We start from the raw sequence: 22,756 nt of genomic DNA on the forward strand, positions 1-22,756 counted from the left end.
AATATTGGCTGTAGGTTTGCTGTAGATGGCCTCTATCAGTTTAAGAAATGTCCCTTCTATACCAATTTTCTTAAGTGTTCTGATCATGAAGGAATCCTGGATATTATCAAAAGCTTTTTCAGCATCAATTGAGAGAATCATATGGTCTTTGTTTTTTAATTTGTTTATGTGACGAATTATATTTATAGATTTATGTATGTTGAACCATCCTTGAGATCCTAGGATAAATTTCACTTGGTCATGGTGTATAATTTCTTTGATGTGTTGCTTGATTCTGTTGGTTAGGATCTTGTTGAATATTTTCACATCAATATTCATTAGTGATAGTGGTGTATAATTTTCTTTTCTTGTTGGGTATTTTCCTGGTTTGGGGATCAAGGTGATGTTGCTTCGTAGAATGTGTTTGGTAGTATTCTGTCTTTTTCTATATTTTGGAAAATGTTGAGTAATATAGGGACTAGTTCCTCTGTAAAGGTTTGGTAGAATTCTGACGTGAAGCCATCTGGTCCCGGGCTTTTCTTTTTAGGGAGATTTTGTATAGTTGATGCTATTTCAGAACTTGATACAGGCCTATTCAACATTTCCACTTCATTCTGGCTATGTCTTGCGAGGCAGCATGCTTCCAAGTATTGGTTGATTTCCTTCTGATTGTCATATTTCTGGGAATAAAGTTTCTTATAATATTCATTAAGAATTTTTTGAATTTCTAAGGGGTCTATTGTTATTTCATCTTTACCATTTATGAATAATGAGATTAGAGATTTTACTCTTTTTTTCTTGGTTAGGTTGGCTAAAAGTTTATCAATTTTATTGACCTTTTCAAAAAACCAACTTTTTGATTTATTGATCTGTTGTATAATCCTTTTGTTTTCAATTTCATTTAATTCTGCTCCAATTTTGGTTATTTTTTTTCCAGCCTCTTTTCTAATTCCAAATAAAGCACAGATCATTTTTCATAGATCTGTGAAATATGACGTTGGTATTTTGATGGAAATTGAATTGAATCTGTAAATCACTTTGGGTAGTATGGATATTTTAACAATGTTAATGCTACCAATCCATAAGCATGATATATATATATTTTTTTTGGCATTTTTTTTTTTGGCCGGGGCTGGGTTTGAACCACCACTTCCAGCATATGGGGCCAGCACCCTGCTCCTTTGAGCCACAGGCACTGCCTGAGCATGATATATTTTTCCATTTCCTTCTGTCATCTGTGATTTCTTTCTTTAGTGTTTCATAGTTATCTTTGTAGATATTTTTCAGCCTTTGGTTAATATATTACGAAGTATTTTGTTTTCTTTAGTATTGTGAATGGTCAGTATACCAAATGGACAACTTACTGCTGAGAGAAAATATTTGCAAGCTATATATCTGATAAAAGGCTAATAACCAGAATCTACAAAGAATTAAAGCAAATAAGTAATAATAAAACAAACAACCTCATTAAAAGGTGGGCAAAAGACATGAACAGAAGCTTTTCAGAAGAAGATACACAAATGCCCAATAAACATGAAAAATTGCTCAATGTCACAAATCATCAGGAAAATACAAATTGAAACCACAATGAGAAACCACCTAATAAAATGGGTTTTATTAAAACATCCAAAACAATAGATGCTGGCATTGATGTGGAGAGAAAGAAATGTTTATACACTGTTGGTGGGACTGAAAATTAGTGCAAAACTATGGAAAACAGTATGGAGATTCCTCAAAGAACTGAAAGTAGACCTACCATTCAATCCAGCAACCCCACTACTGGGTATCTGTGCAAAATAAAATAAGTCATTTTTATCAAAAAGACACCTGCACTTGAATGTTTATTGCAGCACAATTCATATTTGCAAAGGTGTGGAATCAACTTAAGTGCCCATGAATTCATGTGTACATGAGCAAAATGTGTATATGTAAACCATGGAGTAATACTCTGTCATAAAAACAGGATGAATTAACACCTTTTGCAACAATGTGAATGGAACTGGGGACCATTATCCTAAATGAGGTACCTAAAGAAAGGAAAAATAAACCCCATATTTACTCAGTACTAAATTGGCACTAACTAATAAGCACACATGTGCACAGAATGAAGTAAAACTTGGTAGAAATCAAGCAGTGAGAAGGAAAAGGAGGGGATGGGCAAAAACCTACCTAACAGGTATAATGAACACTATTTGAGTAATGGACACACTTATGGATGTGACTCAAGCATTACAAACGTGATCCATGGGATTAAAATCCTTTGTATATCATTGATATTTTGACATTAAAAAAGAACAATGAGACATTTCAAATGATGACACAAAATATATAAGATCCTCAGAGACTATAACGCACAGTTACACTACCCTCCCAAACTAGAAAACATAAAAGAAATGGACAAATTTCTGAAAATATACAACCTCCCAAGAATGAACCAGAATAAAAAAGAAATGAGTAGGAGATTAAATCAATAATTAAAATTCTCCCAACAAAAAAAAGTCCAGGACCAGAGGGATTCAGAGCTGAATTCTATCAAACCTATAAAGAACTGGTATTAATCTTCCTGAAACTCTTCTAAAAAAAATCAAGAAGAGAGATTCTCCCTAAATTGTTCCTCAAAGCCATTATCAACCTCATACCAAAACCAGACAAAGACATCACAAAAAAAGAAAACTATGGACCAATATCCTTCATGACAGAAACATAAAAAATTCTCAACAAAATACTGCAAACCAAATCCAACAGCACTTCAAAAGAATAATATACCATGGGTTTCATTCCAGGAATACAAGGATGGTTCAACCCAAACAAAATGCTTAAAAGCATTAAGGTCCAAATCCTTATCTTAATCATCTCAAAAGAAGTAGAAAAGAATTTGAAAAAATCAAGCATCCTCCATGATAAAAATCCTCAACTAGGGATACAAGGAATATACCTCAAAGTAATAAAGGCCATATATAATTAACCCCCAGTCAATATCTACTGAATGGGTAAAAGATTAAAGTATTCCCTTTAGAAAATGGAGCAAGACAAGGATACCCACTTTCATTTCTCCTATCCAACGTAGTACCAGAAGTTCTAGCAAAAGAAATCAGGCAAGAGAAAAAAAGAAGCCATCAAAATTGGAAAAGAAATCAAATTATCTGTTTGCTGAAGATATGATCTTACATCCAAAAAAACCCTAAGACGTCATCAAAAAAACTCTTAGATTTGATAAATGAATTCTGTAGTTTTCAGATACAAAATCAGCATACAAAAATCAATAGCAGGATATGAAGATGATTGGGCTATGACATCTGTCACCCCATTGATTGCCAGGGTTGATTCAGCTCATCTAGCTGGCTAAGTTGACATCCCTTTCTTCCTTTACCATTCCATGTGTATCCATACCAAAGTTGCATGCTCAGTTGAAGAGGATGATGTTCTCTGATAGAGGAAGACCACTCTGTCAAGAGTATACAAGTAGCTGTTCTCCCCTGCTAGAACCAAGAAACAAACTCTCAAGAATCAATACCATACTATATACTAATAATGGTCAAGATAAGAACCAAGTCAAGAAGGCAATCCCATTTACAATAATGTTGAATAGACAGTAGAACCTCCATCCTTGACAATCTTCCATCATTGACTACCTCCATAAATTGGCCTAATTTTCATTGACTGGACATGTACCACATATACTCATCAGTACATAGCCCAAATTCCTTATTTTGGCCACCTTTATGTGTTGACCAGTTTTTTACAGTCTCTGGGTGATCAACTTATAGAGGTTCTACTGTATTAACCAAGGAGGTGAGAGATCTCTAAAAGAAAACACTGATGAATTAATTTTTTATTTTTTGACACAAACAATTAGAAAACACCCTATGCTCATGGATTGAAAGAACTGATATTGTTAAAATGACCACATTGGCCAAAATAATCTATAAATTTCAATGCAATCCCTATTAAAACACCAAAGTCATTTTTGACAGAATTAGAAAAAAAAAGTCCTAAAACTCACAGGAAATAACAACAATAACAATTAACAAAATAGCCAAGGTAATCCTAAGCAAAAAGAATAAATCAGGAGACACTAATTTATACTACAAGCTATAGAAGTAACAAAACAGCATAGTACTAGTATAAAAGTAAACACATATATAAATGGAACAGAATAAAGAGAAGACCGAAATAAAGCTGCATATCTATAGGCAACGGATCTTTGACAAAGGTGACAAAAACAAGAACACTTTTTTCAGTAAATGATGCTGGGAGAATTGGAATGTCATATGTGAAACAACAAAACTAGACCCCATCTTCCACTACATACAAAAATCAACTAAAGATGGATTAAAGACTTAAACCTAAGGACTGAAACTATAAAAATACTAGGAGAAAATTTAGGTAAATCTCTTCTGGACATTGGGCTAGGCAAAGAATTCATGACTATGTTCTAAAAAATCTTAGTCAACAATAGCAACAAAAACAAAAATAAACTAATTAAACTTGAAAAGCTTCTGCCCAGCTAAAGAAATCAACCAAATGAACAGTTAAGCTGAAGACAGAGAGAAAATATTTGCAAACTTTGCAACCAACAAGAGGAGGAAGATCCAGGTTTTGTAAATAACTGAAACAACTCAACAGAAAAAATCCAAATAACCCCATTTCAAAGTGGGCAAAGTACCTGAAGAGACATGTTTCAAAAGAAGACATGCAAATGGCCAACAATCACATAAACAAATGCTCAACATCACTGGTTTAAAAAAAAAAAGTACAATAAAACTATAAGGAGATATCATCGTATACCAGTCAGAGTGGTTATCATTAAAAAGTAAAAAATAACAGATTTTGGCAAAGTTGGAGAGTAAAAGTAATGCTTATATGCCATAGGTGGAAGTGTAAATTAATACAACCTGTATGGAAAACCCTATGGAAATTCTCAAAGAACTAAAAATAGCACTACCATTTTATCTAGCAATCCTACCACTGGGTATCTACCCAATGGGAAAAAAATCATTATATTATGCATCACTATTCACAATAGCAAAGATAATGGAGTCAACCTAAGTGTTCATCAACAGATATTTGGATAAAGAAAATGTGGCATATATACACAATGGAATACTATTCAGCCACAATAAAGAATAAAATCATGTCCTTTGTAGTAACTTGGATGGATCTGGAGGCCATTATCTTCATGGAAATAGAAAGGTAAAGTCAAATAATGCCTGTTCTCATTTATGAGTGGGAACTAAATAATGTGTATACGTGGACATAGAGTGTGCAATGATAGACACTGGAGATTTGAAAGAATGGAAGGGTGGTGGAGGATGAGTAATTACGGAATGTGCACAATGTTAAATAATTAATGATGGATACACTAAAATCCCGGACTTCACCATTACACAATATATCCAAGGAACAAAATTGCACTTGTATCCCTTAAATTTATATAAATAAAAATAAATAAAAGAGAAATGTGGTAAACATGTATTTCATAAGAAACTGAAATAGGCTGATACACTTTCAGATATTTTAGATACTTTACATTAATATAAAAGCTGAACAACCCACGTAGTCATAAAATCCTAATGTTATATCATGTTTATGTACCTGAGGTATTGCAAAACTCACTCAAGAAAAAGAAGTAACCATCTGCATGGCTAAGATACTAGAGCTGGGAGAAGAGGATGAAAGTTAAAAGAAAAAAGAGAAGTGGGACAGAAAAATCCCTTCTTTAGCTGCACATCCCCTTAAGCAACTGTTCTCTCTCTTCTCCATCACAGGCTAACATCTAGAAAGAGTTCTCTCCCTTCTTCAGATCTGTTTTTTTCCCTTAGACAATCTCACTGTATTTTAAACCGACTTTATCACCAACTTTGCACCAAAATTGCTATTGCTGACGTCCTCTGTGTCATCTGTGAGGTTCAATGCAAAGGACATCTTCCAGTCTTTATGTTTCTTTATCTCTTGGAAGTGTTACTTTCTTCTTGAAATCATTTCTTTCCTTATGTTCTGTGACACCACCTTCTCTCCTTGTTTCTCTCATGTTTTAGCCTCTGTCTGTATCACCAAATCATCTTTTCTAAAATATGCAAGTATTGTTCAAAACTCTGTAGGCAGTCCCTTCCATCTCTTCAACTGCTACGTATATATGACCAAAAAAAAAAAAAAATCCAAATTATTTTGTCTAACCTAATATTCACTGAATGCCAGATCCAAGTATATTCAACTAAGTTACTCAACTTAGATGCCCATGAGCACTACAAACCCAACATCTGTTCCCTAACTGAGCAGCACCAACATCTGCCTACTTCTTAGGCTACAAAACTAAGAATCAACCTCCAAACCTCTCCCTTATCATCTACTTATCACCAATTAATCATCAAAACTGGATGGTTTTACCTTGCAAATGCTGTCAAATGCATCCATGATTCCATTTCCACATTTAAGACAAGCTACTACGGTCTCACCCACTGGTTTCCTTGCATCTAAACCTTACCCACATCCATCCTGCAGCTAAGAGATTTATTTAAAACACAAATATGATGATGATACTTCCCTGCTTAAAACTTTTCCTTCGCTCTTCCTTGTACTTAGCATGAAACCTTTAATCTTTAGTGTGTGTGACCATCCAGGTCCTGCCTCGCATCATGAGTCTCATTGGGGACCTCTCTGTTGCCCTATTCTCCAGCCACTGGCCTTCCTTCAGTTCTTAAACAGTGCCTCTTTCCACCTGGAGGCATTTAGCCATAATAATTCTTCCATGTAGAAGACTACTCTCTTTCCCACCCTTTCCCACCCTATTCCTCTCTTTCCCACTCTTTCACACCCTATGACTACTTGATTTTTACTTATCCTTAAGATTTCAGAATACATCACTTCTTCATGTAAAATTTTCTTTATCTCACCACTCTCCCAGATCCCAAGCCCTATTAACCTATTTCTCTTTCAGGGTATTTACTATATTTGCAATTAAATGTTCTTTGGTGTAGTGATATGATTTGTTAATTGTCTTTATTGCCTGACAGAATATCGGTTGTGCATATCTTATTTACTGCTTCACTCCTAGATTTAGCCTTGCACAAAGTAAGTACTCAATAAATATTTGTCAAATGGATAAACTCCAACAGCTACCAGTGCTATAATAACCCTGATCAAGCAAACTGTAGTAAAAATCAATAGTTTCAATTATAGCCATATCATTAAAAACAACCCCATAGATTTAGGAAATAAAATTTACATTCTTTACAAACTACTGCTGGCTTTTTTTCATGTAAAATGACAAATGTGATTCCTTAAGGCACTCTGCAAGACCAGAGGCTGGTATGTAACATCTATTATTACATTTAAAATTTGTTTTTAAAAAATGTGTTGCTTCTAAGAAATCAAAACTTCACCAAAGTCAGGAACAACACTGGAATAAAAAGGAAAATAAAATTCCATAAGAACACTGCAAAACTTGTTAACATGGATTAAATAGGGAAAAGTATAATAATATTACAAGTTCTCATGTGTAAAAAATGTTCTAGGTAGGATACATTCAAGATGGAAAACAGCTGTCAATTTGTGATAAGTTTTTAACCTATAAAATTTGCAGATAAAAAGTGACTGATCAAGTCTTTGTGATTAAAACAATTTTCAATAAGTTGCACTGATAAATAATTTAAATAATAATATATCTACATCTCTGGTCTTATTCCTTAACTTCTTTTCTGTCTCTATGAAAGGCAACACCATCCATGTGTTGCTCAAACTCCAAACCTTGATCTCCTCTTTAATTCTCTACCACAATAAAACACCTGCAAGCATTACTGGTTCTACTTTCAAAACATACCAAGATTATTTCCCTCCTTTTCACCTCCTCTATCACCTTTCTAATCCAGGCCACCAATATCTGTACCTGGACTATTGCAACAGCCTTCCAGCTGGTCTCGCTGGTTATACTTCTGTCCTCTCCATCACACCCTACCCCATAGTTCATCTACTACAACACCACAGCCAAGAAGTTATTTTTAATACAAGTCTGAGCATGTCATTCCCCTATTTGAAACAAGTCTAAAATTCTTGCAAGCCTCCTTACGTGACCTGGCCCCTGTCTAATTCTTCTAAGGGAGCTTCCTCTGACTTGTCTGCTATATTACATTGATTTTCTTTTTATTCCCAGCTCATTCCCACTTAGGGCCCTTCCACTTTTTATTTCCTCTGTTTGAAATACGTCCTTTCAGATCATTCCATGGTTCTTTCCTTAAGGAATTTTAGGTTAACTATCACCCTATCCATACCCCTTGCCCCCAAGGCTAACTACTCTACCTAAATTAATCCCTAACCAATCTCTAGTACATCATTCTATTTCATTTTCTTTCTGTTATTTTTTACTACTTGAAATTACCTTCACTATTTCTGTAGTTACCCTACAGAAATTCTATGTCTTCCCTCCTAGAATATGAATCCCCTGAGCACAGGAGCTTGTTAAGTTTGTTCACCATTTACTTTACACTAAGCTTAGAAAAGTGGTTGGTACACAGTAGGTGCTCACTAAATATCTATAACATGAGTGAACATATTTGATAACAACAAAAGCAGCAGCTCAAAATAAAAATAACGATCTTATAATTAAGATTCAAAAGAACTATCAAATGAATTTGTATCAAGTGGTTTCATATTATACACGGAAACAGTATTGGTGGGGGTTATTGCATGTTAGAGATCTCAAACATCATCATGAAAACACAGTAATTCACTAAGCTAGTTTACCTCTACATTATGTAAGAATAAAAAGATTGGGTAAAAAGCCTTTTTTTAAATATAAAGTCTTTTAATATGAGGAATTTTAACTAAATCTACAGCATAAATGAGGAGGGAAGCCACAAATGCTATCTTCAGTGAAAGTAAAATGGTACCTTCAGGATTGAATCAGAAGCATTTGAAGAAATACTTTGATCTAAAGGTCAATTTAAAAAATGAATACACATTATTAAGTCATAGCAAATCTATCTAAAGCTCAGAAAAACAAAATGAGTTGGTTTCCCAAGGGCCAATGAATCATCCTGTAGCTGAACAGAAGCTGCGTGTTTATACCTAAGGCTTTCCATCTCCAAGGACCCATCACCTATCTTAGGCACTGGACATTTGGAAGTGGTAAGTCTAGAACCCTCCAACCCTTCCAAATGCCCAAACAAATTCAAATCAGTGCTCTTATTTGCAGCGATCTTATTTGTTCTTATGTGGCCAACTAGCTAGTCACACAGTTAATGAGAATGACTCAAATCCATGCCTCAGGGAAACCTTAAATTACTACACCTCCTACACTTCTCTCAGGAATAGTTAAGGCCAGAGCAGTTGCAAATGCCAAGGGTCTACTCACTGTGTATGATTCATGAACCGCTTCCAGGAGAGAATAAACTATCTTGAACATTAGTGAAGATTTTTTAAAAGAAACTGAGAAGAGATTTACTCCACTGGAGCTATTTACTAACATACTACCAAGCATGAATATAACCACTGATTTACTTACAGTAGCAAACAAAAATAGCGGTGGGTGCTTTATCTTCCTGTTAATTGATTGCCTTTGTTATGCAACACTGTCTGGAAAAAATGTGACTACAATTCTAACTGCAAGCCACAGTAATCATGCCAATATGTGAGCTATCTGACTATCTAATTATGAAAAAAAGAAGGCAATTTCACAGTGGAAGAATTGTTCTAACTCAAGAAACCAGTCATATTAACTTATTAGTCTGACATATAGCAGATAGCTAAAAAACTTTAATTTGAAAGATAATTATTTTTAGCTGATTAATATGCTTCAAATTAAATTCACTGCTTTTAATGGGCCCATCAACTTGACAACCTGGGAAATTAATAAATTTCGCATGCCGTAATCCTAGAAAATTTATACAGCTGAGCTACACATCGTTACAAGGATTACCTTCACAGTAGGCATTATCCTCGCGAAGAGCCCTAAAACCATCTCGACAGCTACAAACAGCCCTGTCATTCAGATTCCTGCAGACAGAATTCTCCATGCAGTTATGTCTTTCAGAACAAAAGTCATAACCTGGAAAAAAAAAAAAGAAATTTATTAGGGTAAATGAAACTATTACAAAGCAAATAAACTTTGTCTATTTAATAATTTCTTTAATTTTGAAGATATATTTTTCTAAATGATTTTTTTTAAATCAGTGTCTTCACCAATGTTGAGAGAAGAACCACATGCTCTAAGTACAAACTTTCTTCTGTATGTTTAACTCAGTTAATTTATATTTCACGTTAATTCTATGTCTTCTTTCATTTTTGACTTTATAAGAGCTATCTAGGTCCTTAATGTTCTAATTATAGTCCTCCATATAAAACAAAGAAAGAAACTTGGAGTCTAAAATGATGATTTCCAACATAGAAGGCAATACTGTGAAGGTTCTCTAAGAACTAGAGGGTCAACATTATCACTACGTGTGAGTAATAGAAACCAGGCCAGATGAAATGTGGCTATTGTGTACTTAAGGCATGAAATAGCTCAGCTTCCTTTAAGAAAGGGTTTTTTCCCCCCTAAATGTGTTAAAAATGAATACTATACATTTTAATATAATTTTCTCTAGACATCTACAAGGCAAAGTATGTCCACTCAATAGAAGGAGGAAATTTTCATGAATTACAGCGATTTCACAGATTCTACAGTCTTCATGAAAGGAAAGAAAAATGGTACATTTTATAAACAGCGATGCCAATTGTGGGCAATTCCTCAGGTTCTCTTTCACCTGTCTGAACCCCCTGTTCAAAGATCATCTAAGATGCTGAAACGAAAAGGCTGATCACCGGAATCCATATTTAATGGAAATTTCATGATTATATATCATTCAAATAATTTTTAAATTGCTTGATGCGTAAGTTATCTATTTAGACTTATGTTGTCTAAAGGATTACTATTTCAGCCCACGTAAAATAGAAAAAAGGACTAGAAAAACATATTTAATGTAGTTTAGAATAATTCCATCTACTTACAGCCAAGAAAATACACACTTGAGAAAAACCATAAAGATGAAAGTTCTAAACTGGTTCATCTTATTTGTAATCAAATTGGTGCTTATTCTGATTGGCTGGTGCCCAAACTGACTATCTTGAATGTCATTTCAGAATTAGAACATATCCCCCACTTAGTGCAACTGTGATGTATAGTAAAATATCACTGTCACACTCGAACAAGCCTCAATAAGTGTAATGTTCCCAAAATGCAATCATGCCACTAAAAAGGAGTATAAAAATCAAATTAATCAGTGATTTCTATACAAATAAAACAGAGCATAAGTATATTCAGAACATTAAAAAAAAAAAATGCTCCTTAACAACATTTAAATCATTTGGCAACTTAACTTTTCTTAACAAGATTCTTCACAATCTAAATTCTCCATCATTAAGGCTAAACATTTAGAAGTAAAGTTCTTGAGAATAGGAAAAGTTAAAAATGCTATCTCCTAGGGTCTTCTTATTTCCTTCTTTACGCAGCCAAATTGAGACCATATTTCTTAAAAAGCATTCCACTGTCTTATTAGAATGCCTGAGGGAGAACCGTTTCAGCTACAATCCCGTCTTCACAATCTATCCCAATAGCTCAGCACATCATCAAACTGAAATAAAAAGGCTTCAAAAATCACTACATGTTTATTCTAAATTAAAGCAAACCTACCCCCAAAGTAGCCCATTCGAATGAATGTGTAGGCGATGATATATTGGTTTCATAATAGTATTGAGTACATTGGAAGGAGGGGCGAAGAAGGAGAGGAGCAGGGAGGGAGGAGAACGGGGGAAGGAGGGTATGTGGTGGGACCTCACCTATTGTGCACAACGCAATGGTACATTTCAAAACTACTAAGAGTAGAGTATAAATGTCTCACAGCAACAAATAAGTGAGATGATGGCTCTGTTAACCAGTTTGATTTAAGCATTCCACATTGTATATCAAATCAGCACATTGTTCCCCATAATTGTATGCAGTTATGACTTTAAAAAAAAGGTACTTTTGAAACAGCAATGCATTATAAGGAAGTTTTTCTAGTAAAGGACCATAAGTGCTAAAAAAAAATAAAAAAAGCCCACTCCTTAGGATACAGAGAATCAGAAAATTAAGGGATCACATTTGAGTACAGTGCTAAATTTGTACATAATTTTACTTGTCCTGTTTCAAGCAATTATTAGAGAGCTGTGGCTAAGAATAGGCACTGTTTCTGATGCATTATTATTTTTCTTTTATGGGTTATGCTTCTCAAAATTATCTTTCAGCTTTTCACTTTGCATAATTTTTTCTTCTCTGTTTACGACTAAGCCCAATATTGTCTAGTTATACAATACGTCACCTCTATTACAACTCACTTTCTGTTCTGCCTCAGTCATGGCTAATGCTCTCATCTCAGCATTAAGCACACATGCACACTCCATGTAGTGTTTTATTGCTGCAAGAATTTTCTAACAATAAGATAATAATATGATCCTACTTTAATGTTTTGGGTAAAAGTTAAGAAGTACTCTACTTTGTTGTTGTTCCTTTTTTTTTGTTTTGTTTTTTTGAGACACAGTCTTACTCTGTCACCCTGGGGAGAGTGCAGTGGTGTCATCGTAACTCACAGCAACCTCAGATTCTTGGGCTTAAGTGATCCTCTTGCCTCAGCCTCCTGAGTAGCTCTACTTTTGATAAGATAGGGTTTTTTAAAATTAATCCAAAGACTTGAAAACTATCAACTTCAGTCAATCAAATTCTAATTTACCATAAACAATATCAGCTATCTTGATTTATTCTTTGAACAAAACATTGACTGAGTCTACTAGTGATACTATAAAATGCTAGGGTCAAAAGGTTAACTACTAATGAGTAGAAAGTTCAGCCGCAGTTAAGGTAGGTTGTTTCTAGTCCAGAGGGAACAGTGTCAGAAAATTACAAGATGGGTGAGCAACACAGAACTATTCTTTCCATAGCTGCATTTCTATTCATAAGTCCTCAGGTTTGGAGGTTGGCAGCCCTGAGCTTTTATATGACCTGGGCTGCTACTCGCTATGTAAATTACTACCTATACATTAATTACCTTTTCTAAGCCTTCAGTTTTTCTCACCTATAAAATTAGTATAATAAGTACTTTGTAAAAATGTGAGGTTCAAATACAATATGTAAAAGCTTATGGTATACTTACTGGAAGAGTATATGTTAACTAAAGCTATTAGAGTATTACGAATAAGCTAAAACCAAGTCTATGGAGATCCTTAAGACAGAAGAAAATTCAAATATTTGCTACAGACAGATGACGATGAACCAATTATCTAATCCAACCTAACCTTTCTTTCAGTTCTTTCTTTGGCTTCAACCTCAAAGATGCCATTCTAGTTTTTTGTTCTCTATTCCTTTTCTAAGCTTTACACATTTACCTAAAGTTCTGTGTTTTTCTATTGTGACCTTCCTATACAATATAAATATGCATGTCTCTATAACTGCCAACATAGGGCAGGCTGGCTTCAAAAGATTACGAGTAAGAATAGTATGCATAATGGTAACACATAATTACCAACAGAAAGCATAGAATACTTTTTTAGTGAATATTTATTGATTTTGCCTAGCAGCATTCATTCTCAGTTCTTGCAGGAAAAAAAATAATAACCTCGTTATATTTTGGAAGAGCCACTCATCCCTACTGTTGGTGCTTTTATAGGAAAATGGACTCTGCCCTTCCACAGAATATAGCCACACCCATCAGCGCAGCCCACTGGACTGGACACAACGACTTCTTCAGGTCAGGGCACAGGATCTGCTTCAAGCTAATGAAGACCCCTGAATCTCAATGCTGGGATTTTTATTCAACTTACCAGGATACTGAGCTTTTTCTTACCCCTCCCTGAGTAGCATACTGACGTGAGCATAAGAATGTCAAGTGTATACCTGAGAACAGAATCTGAAAATAAAACTATCTCTAAGGAGAAAAACTGAGAGATGTTCCTAGGCGAAGGAACGGGATTTGAGAGCTGAATCAAGCTCAACCTGAAGCCGATTCACCCTCCACTTATTGGACCTATATGTTCCATTTTTCATTTGTACCAGTAGAACTGGGTGCCCTGTCACCTGCATCAACAGAATACTAACTTACTTAGGTGTCGGTAGCAAGATAATGGATCATCCTACTGTTTCCCAAAGTACAGTTCATGTACATGGATGAGCATAAAAAGAAAATACTAACAGCAATGGATTTCTTTTAATGCATATAAGAAATCCATGAATCTCGCAGAGAACTTTATTATTTTATGAATACCACTGCTTAGGAATGAAATTAAATTTTTAAAAAACTGAGTAGACTCACAGTAGATATTTTGAAAAGTAACTAAATAATGTTACTAGTAACAAATAGATGGCAAGAATCATGAAGGTGGCCATCGAATAATATGGGAAACTGGGGATTATTCCGAAGTGGGAGATGAGAGCAATGTGGACCGGCTCAGTGTCCTGCACGTGGAGGCCCCAGTTTCTCATAACTACAGTGTGCAATGCAGTAAATTATAAATTAAACTGGGACATCCAGGGAACAAGGCTTGATGGTCTTGCAGGCAGACAGGGGGTGCCAAAGGAGAAGGGGAAACTATTCAGACTATTACAGTCTTGTAATTTGTTATAAAGCTTTCTTGAAAGAGGCCTTTAAATTTGAAAAGAGAGAGAAAGTTCTCCTGCCACTTTTCTTCTGACTCGCTGTGATAGAAGACAGCCAGATTCAGGGCACCGCGCAAACTGTCCTGGTGGGATTTGATGTGGAGCCTTATTTCAGTGCACAGCTTGGTTTCTGACCACCGGCCCAGCCTCCGTGGAAAGGGTATCCCTTCTAGCTCATGTTCCCCCTCAGGGAATATTTACTAACTACTGTCCAACAACTTACTCCTTCCGACGTGAACACAGCGTCTTCAGCACTAGGCAGACAGGGCTGGAAAATGGGAGGCCAATTTTATTATAAATTTGTTATCACATATATGTAGTTGACTTAACATTAAAGGCCTTTTTAAAATAGTTTCAAAATATTATGGGAGAACAAATATTTTAGGTTACATGAATCGATTTTATAATGCTTGTGCCTATCATTCAAATACTGTTAATTTTACCTGTTAGGTAGGATTTTACCCCTTCCTCTTCCCTGTCCCCCCACTTGATTTCCACTGAGTTTAGCCCTCTGTGCACATGTGTGCTCATCAGTTAGTTCCTATTTAATAGCAAGTACATGCAGTATTTATTTTTCCATATTTGAGATACTTCACTTAAGATAACGGTCTGTGGCTCGGCGCCTATAGCTCAACGGGCTAAGGCGCCAGCCACGTACACCTAAGGTGGCGGGTTCGAATCCCCAGCCCGGGCCCGCCAAACAACAATGATGGCTGCAACCAAAAAATAGCCGGGCGTTGTGGCGGGCGCCTGTGGTCCCAGCTACTTGGGAGGCTGAGGCAGGAGACTCGCTTGAGCCCAGGAGTTGGAGGTTGCTGTGAGCTGTAATGCCATGGCACTCTACCCAGGGGGATAGCTTGAGGCTCTGTCTCAAAAAAAAAAAAAAAAAAAGATAACGGTCTGCAATTCCATCCAAATTGCAGCAAAAGCTATTAATTCACCTTTTTATGACTGATTAGTATTCCATGGTATACAAATAAACTTTTACCACATTTTATTAATCTATTCATGAATTAGTGGGTTCCTTGGGTTGATTCTACATCTTTGCAATTGTAAATTGTGCTTTAATAAACATTTGAATACAAATGTCTTTTTGATAAAACCATTTCTTTTCCTTTGGGCCGATACACAATAGTGAGACTGCTGGATGGACTAGAAGGTCTACTTTTAGTTCCTTGGGGACTCCTGTGACTTTTCCCATAGCGGCCGTCCTAGTTTTCAGTCCCACCAATAGTGTATAAACATTCCTTTCTGCATCCTTGCAACATCTACTGTTTTGGGACTTTTTAATTTTTAGTCTGAAAAACACAGAATGTCAAAAAAAAACCTCATTTGTTTATTTTCTACATTTGAAATAAGAAACTGGTGAAACTGGTGCAATCTTTATTACAAATGGCACTAAATGTTTCAAGGCCCAGTGTGTCCGATTCTACTTTGAGGATCATCTAAGCCCATGGACCACGGTTATGGCTCCTTTTCTACTCGAGATGAACATTCCCCCCAAAGTACAAAATGTTCCTTCTGGCCTTGGAATGTACATACATACAGCTTCTGATTGGCTGATTCAAACCAGTTAGAAAGGGCAGCTAGAACCTCTATGCAGGCTGCCTTCTTTGCAAATTTCTTAAAATCAACTCTTGAGACTCATTCATGCTTGTGTATGAAGGCTCTAAGCTCCACACAGCTTCTGCTACTTCATCTCACAAGCTAGACTCAGAGGAGCCACTGGACCTGTCAGGAGCAAAAGCAGCAGCAGTAGCCCCAGGAGGTAGGACCTCAGTAATTTGAGGCTTGTCAATGACCGAGGCTCTCTGGTTCCCCTTTACCACACTGCCAACAATCCACGCTTGGTGACCTTCTCCATAAGGAGAAGATTTGATTTTAGAACAAAAGCGAGCTGCTTGTTCTCTTGGCAGACAAATTAGTAATCCCATGGAAATTTCATCTGACATTCCTTGAAGGAGCCCAAACCTCCACTGGCCTTGCTGATGGCAGCCTTCTTGGCAATGATTGGCAGATTAGGAAGGACAAAGGATACTTCATTTCTTTGCTCTTTTGCGAGGTTCTGAGCGTGTCCTAGAATGCCAAAGCCTGTGCTGTCTGCAGCTGGTGGGCATTAGATGTGTGCATCAGTCCAGCAGCACTTCTGTGGGACTCACCTCATAGGCCAGCTCTACCCCTTCTCTGGAGACCACCATCTTTACTTTATTCCGCCTTTCAGGAATATCTAGCCATTGGTGGGCACTGACGGCAACCTGGGTTCCTAACACCAGCACTGTCAGGCATTATGAACTCATTGGGCTGACATGCCACAGAGGCGACACCACCAGCCATACTCCGAGGGCTGACACCGTCTGTCCACGGTCACTGCAGTCCCTCCTCCTTCAGCAAAGCCCCTGATCACGAGTGGGGTTATCTTTTCCCTCTCCTCTCACGCCTACTCTGGCTGACACTGGGTAACATTCACATGTTGTCACGATCGGTAATGCACATGGTAAGCGTCACTCAGCACGTTGGCACAAGCTAGTTGCCCCAGCAACAACGATCTTCCACCAAGGGGTAAAAGAAGCCCGTGGTCTGCACCAGGGGCAGACCCCACGCCTCAGGGGATGACGCAGGAGTCCATCCCGATGCCCGGCTGAAGTGTTGGGACAGCCTGCGTCTGGCAGGCTGGTCCGGCTGCCTCTTCCTGGCCTCCCACCAGGCCCGGCTCAGCAGGCGCAGTCCGCCCGGCATTTGAACAGCGTATCCCGCGGGACCTTGTAGCCTCAGCCTTCCATGCTAGATCAGCCTGTCAGCTGCCAGCTCTGGCTGAGGCCCAGCGCCTGGGGCTGGGCAGCTCGGTAGTTGGAGAAGCCCGGGTCCAGAGACAAGCCGGCTGGGCCGGAGGAACCGTCGGCTGCAGCCACCGCCTCGCCTCTCCACAGGTGCCCACAGCGAGGCTTCGCCATCGCACACAGCAGACTCACTCCGTGATGCCTGCCTGGCCTCCTTCTATTAGGACTCTTCTAAGAAGAAATGGATGGTGCCTAAGTTCCTCTTGATGGCTCAAAGGCCTTTTCTCAGCTTTTTGTCCAAACCTGTCCTACCCAACCTTGACTAACTTGTATGCTATTCGCTTCTCTAAGCTCTGAGTAGCCCTTGGATACTTAATAGATTAAAGATGGCCACAAATTTTTAATAGTACTTCTATATGTGGTGAAGGCTATTTCCCTTCCCCTTGGGTCTGGGCTCACCTGTAACTGCCGTGATCAGTGGAATATGCCAGAAGTGATGTCCTGCCAGTTCCAGACCTAGTCTTTCGAACCCCAAGCCACCATTAGGGAATTCCACCTACTATCCTGCTAGAGAAACCTGGGGAGAAGACTCAAGATGACACATAGTGGGAGGGGTCCAGCTATGTCTAGTCCTGCAGCCATCCCTACCAAGCCGCCCAGTGTGCACTGAGACCAGCTGGAACCTTCAAGCACAGCCCAGCTCCCACCTGCACTGCACAGAGTGATCCCAGCCCACACCATGTGGAGCAGAAGAACCACCTAGCTGGGTCCTGTCGAGATTCCTGACCATAATACTGATATATATAAGCCACTGACTTTTGGAGTAGCTGGTTATGCAGCAATAATGTGGTCCTGTTTACCATCAGCATCACCTAGGAGCTTTTTAGAAATTCAGACTCTTGAGCCCATCCCCAGATCTACTAAATCAGAATTTGTATTTTAGTGAGCCCCCTAAGTTAGTTGTATACGCATTTAAGTTTGAGAAGCACTGGAACAGCCTGCCATGTCTGGCTGCCTTTAAAGATGACATGAAGGCTATGTTAACCAGTTGGATGAAAATATTTCAGATTGTATATAGAACCAGCACACTGTACCCCATGACTGCATTAATGTACACAGCTATTATTTAATTAAAAAAAGAAAGAAAGAAAATTTTTTAAAATACTCTAGTAGGACTGCACGCTGGGAGTCCCAAATCAATGCTTGAAATGAGCAGTCTTGATTCATACCAGATTCTACACATGCTCTGTGTAAGGCACTGGCTCAGCCATTGTGAGGGTGAAAATGCTAATGCTCCTTTGATCCTAGTTCTTTTTAAAAGTGTTTCCTAGTTCCTCAGAGCTACCCTTGAAAACTCCTTGAAGGGCGATCAAGTCTAAAACAACTTTGTAATTCCCAAAGAGCATCTCACAGAACTGAGATTTTAAAACTCTTAATTAAATGGATCAAAAAAGAACTTAAGAGAAACAAAAACAAACCAAGCCGCCCTGCAAAAACTGGGAATGGATGATCTGATGCCTACTTGTAATAGAGTAAGTTACTAGGAAACAAAATGCTCTGTGTTTTAGAGAAGTTTCTTTGTCTTACTTTTTCTATTTAAGCTTTGTTTTTATATCAGCATAGAAGCCATTATTCAAATAAGGCTATTGGAGCAGTATCTGTGTATCAATTACAAGCACCAATGACATCCCATGTGCCATAGTAGGTATTAAGGATATAGAGATGACTGCAAAGAACCAGCCCTTCAAGGTCTGAAGAAGACTCTCCTTCAAGATCTAACGCATGAGATGGATTCACAAGTATATGATTTCAATATAATTCAGGAGGGTGGATGTAATTCATGATTGGCAAGGATCTAAAGAATTCCATATAATCTATGCTTTAGCTTAATATTTGAATTTATAATAATATACCAAGTATAAGAAGCTTTTATGGTGGGAACTCACTGCCTTCTGAGGTGGCCCATTGCATTTCTCAATAGCTTGAATTTTGGAAATTTTCTTACTGAAGTCCCTTCTACTTACTGGGTCTAGGCCTATTATCTCAGAGGCAACACAGAACAAACAATGCCTATTTTCCAGCCTCTCTTTCATCTCAGTAGTCAAAAGCCTATGAGTGAAGGAGAGTGGAACTAAGAAGATGGATTTGAAGTAGACATGATAGAAAGTATGCTAGGTCAATTACAAAAAGAAATTAGGGGAGGAAGTAAGGTCTGGATTCATGTCTCTTATAAATTAATATCTAGCACATTTTCTGGTACATAGGGGAACTCAAAAAAAAAAAAAAGGAACAGTGGTGTCAATAAAATAATCAACTCAGTACCACTGTATAACTATTCTTCAGCAAAGTTGTATGGACTCAGAACTGGCACCCAGAGACAGTCAACTTTAAAGATCCAGAATTGAGACAGGTACAAGATACCGTACAGAAATGCACAGCAGCGTCTTGGTTTAAATTCAATGCAGTAAGTACTTTATGATCACCAACTGTGTGCCAAATTAAGAAAGCATTTGGGGAAATACTCTTAGTCTTTGGAAATAACTTGTTTATAAAAATTACTAATTTGTTATGATGTACTCACCTCCTAGAATGATTCCTGCACTTTAATCTCACTTTATACCAAAGTCTTACCTTTACAAACTTTGCAACAGCTATGAGACAAGGTAATCTGATGAGACTCAGGACAATCCAAAGCTGGACAGCCAGGACTTTCAACAAGTTTCATGGTTTGGTCCTGTTAGACAACATAAAAGAATGATTCAAAATGTGTAATTAGGACTTATAAAGAAGTTTCAGATGCAGCATTTGAAAAGGCTCTCCTAAGACCAGAGTGAAACTTTCATCCTAAGGATCTCTGCACAGTTCACTGGCTCACTCTCAAAATGACACTAAATTCCAAGCAGAAAGCCTTTAGAGTAGACAACACTGGCACCAGAGCACACCACACTGCAGCCAGCCCTATACTTTGCCAAACATCTGGGTAATTCTAAAATGTTTTGCTAGCTTTACAACACATGTGCAAATCCAGATGACAACTACAGCAAAGATACCAGTTGAATTAAATTAAGAGCTTGCTGTAGGAAAAATAGGAAATAAAAACTGAGCTTTTTACATATGCTTATTTCAAAGTTTTCTTATGAAGTTTTGTCATAAAGTGATTCTTGCAGATGATTCTGATAAGGAAATTGGAGTTCTCCCACAAAACTTAAAAAAAAATAAGGTCTGGATTCACGTCTCTTACAAATTAATATCTAGCACATTTTCTGGTACATAGGGGCACTCAAAAATTTTTCTTGAATGAATCAACATAAAATCATTATAGTTTTAGCAACCAAGATAGATTAAATCCTTCTTGAAGAGAAACAAAAATACAAAATACTTTTCTGATAACCGTAGTCGCCCTGTACTCCACTAGGAGCAAAAATATGGATTCTATATTGTCAGTCTCTGCTATTTCCAGGACAAGGGTCATTGACCATGTTATATTACGCTTACAAGGATGTAAGTACTAAAATAACTCTTGGAACCTCCAGGCTTCCATCTTAACAACTGCTCAATAGCTTAGATTTTTAGATATCACTTCTGTAAGCACTGTTTTCATAGAAGAAGTATAAATTTCCATGTCTGCCTTTTCCTGGCTTATTTATGTAAAAGACTTTGTCCAAATCAGAATCTCTTGTCAGGAAAGTGGCAAGAGACAGGATACAGTGGAGTCAAGTACTATTTTTCCTTTAGTTTGACAGTAATATCAATTCCAGTAATCTTATTTTCAAAATCACAGTGCTTTCTGTATTACTATTAAAGCCACAGACCCCCCCCCCCAGGAAATATTTTCAAAGCCACAAAACTGACCATGAACGAACAGAGACTAGAATTGAGTACAGAAAATGGAAGCGTATGAGAGCTGTCAATTACGTAGTCATAAGTACAAGAGCAGAGGGGCCTGAAAAGGAGGAAAATAAGGGAAGTTTTTAATGTCAAGAACTTAGTCAGAACTATAAAAGCATAGGATGTTCTGATAGAGCTGTGACGTCCAATCAATAGCCACTAGCTACATGGGGCTCTTGAACACAGTATTTGCAAAATACACACAAGATTTTTGATACTTAGTATGACAAAAGAATGTAAAACATTCCATTGATGATTTTTAATTGATTACATGTTGAAATGATTATATTTTAGAAATCTGGGGTTAAATAGAGAAGATTTAGCCCAACAAAGATTGTTTGTGGCTGGCATTATATTTCTATTGCGTATATAGCGTTAGAAGGTAAGAATCGGTAACTTTTGTTTGAGCAAATAAAAGGTACCATCTGTTCATTCATCTAATATTTACTGAGCAGCAGTAGTGTAGCCTCTATATAGATCTTCACCTGAACTTATTTAAAATCGAATGATTTATAGCAACTTTAAAATCAAACAGGCACCTACACCTGTACATTTCTAAACCATGGTCATCAGTATTAAGGGACATACTCTAGTCAAATGAAAAGAATACACAGACACAAAAGTAGAAAAACTTCAAATGCTGTCAAGGTTTTTACATTTAGAGCTAATATTTCAAAGTTAGAGATTATCACTAGACACCAGCTTACAAAAATTCTTACACTCCTAAGTCACTTTTCTGAGTTCCTTTTCTCATTTTGGAGTTCCTAGCTCTCACTCTCTTCCAATCCTTTTATCTGTAGTGGGACCTACTCCACTCAAAACAGCATTGGTGCAGGGATATGATAGAGGACAATCCATCTTGTCTGAATACAGGCTGAGCAATTCCCTTTAATGTTCCTGTGCCTCAGTTCTCTTATCTGTAAGATAATAACCTAATCATAGGAACGCTGATTTAAGACCCAAGAAAGCAGCTAGATGACTTTATGATGGACATGAAAGAATCAGAACTTATAGGTTCTAGAATCAAAACTGCCACAGTCTTGCTTTGTAGCATCCCCTCCTTACTTATTCCCAAGAATTCCCAAATTAAGATGCATAAAATAGACAGCAGCTTCTTTCTGATACATCTTGCCAAAATTCTTAGGATTTGCCTTTCCCCCAGTTCCCAATAATCATATAGAGGCTCACAGCGTATTGGTGGTCCTAGCAGAGTACATCGCTATCTACACAATCTATATGGACTAAATTTTCCCCTAAACCTATACACAGGAAGCATTTAAAGCAGAAAATTAGGGCTCAAATATAAATGAAACCCTAAAGCATAAACTTTATATGTGGACAGTATGGCATAAGAACATTGAGGTCAAGAAATATAACATTCTAATTTATTTATTATTTTTTTTTTTTTGAGACGGAGCCTCAAGCTGTCCCCCTGGGTAGAGTGCCATGGCAT

The 22,756-nt window shown here is 37.2% G+C and overlaps 1 protein-coding gene and 1 pseudogene across 4 annotated transcripts in view; both read right to left on the reverse strand.

The window, feature by feature from the left end:
* Positions 1-22,756, reverse strand: part of NELL2 (neural EGFL like 2) — a 346,450-nt gene that overhangs the window by 171,485 nt on the left and 152,209 nt on the right. For all 4 annotated transcript variants that reach the window (XM_012807497.1, XM_003793552.2, XM_003793551.2 and 1 more), the window contains 2 exons: positions 20,047-20,149; positions 9,893-10,021 (listed from right to left, as the gene is read on the reverse strand). In XM_012807497.1, coding sequence (XP_012662951.1) covers positions 9,893-10,021; positions 20,047-20,149 — 232 coding nt within the window. The remainder of the gene's footprint in view (positions 1-9,892; positions 10,022-20,046; positions 20,150-22,756) is intronic.
* LOC111726536 lies at positions 16,199-17,589 on the reverse strand (annotated as a pseudogene).

Source organism: Otolemur garnettii, unplaced genomic scaffold (assembly GCF_000181295.1).
Source record: "Otolemur garnettii isolate 467f Iridium unplaced genomic scaffold, OtoGar3 scaffold00070, whole genome shotgun sequence".
Taxonomy (NCBI): domain Eukaryota; kingdom Metazoa; phylum Chordata; class Mammalia; order Primates; family Galagidae; genus Otolemur; species Otolemur garnettii.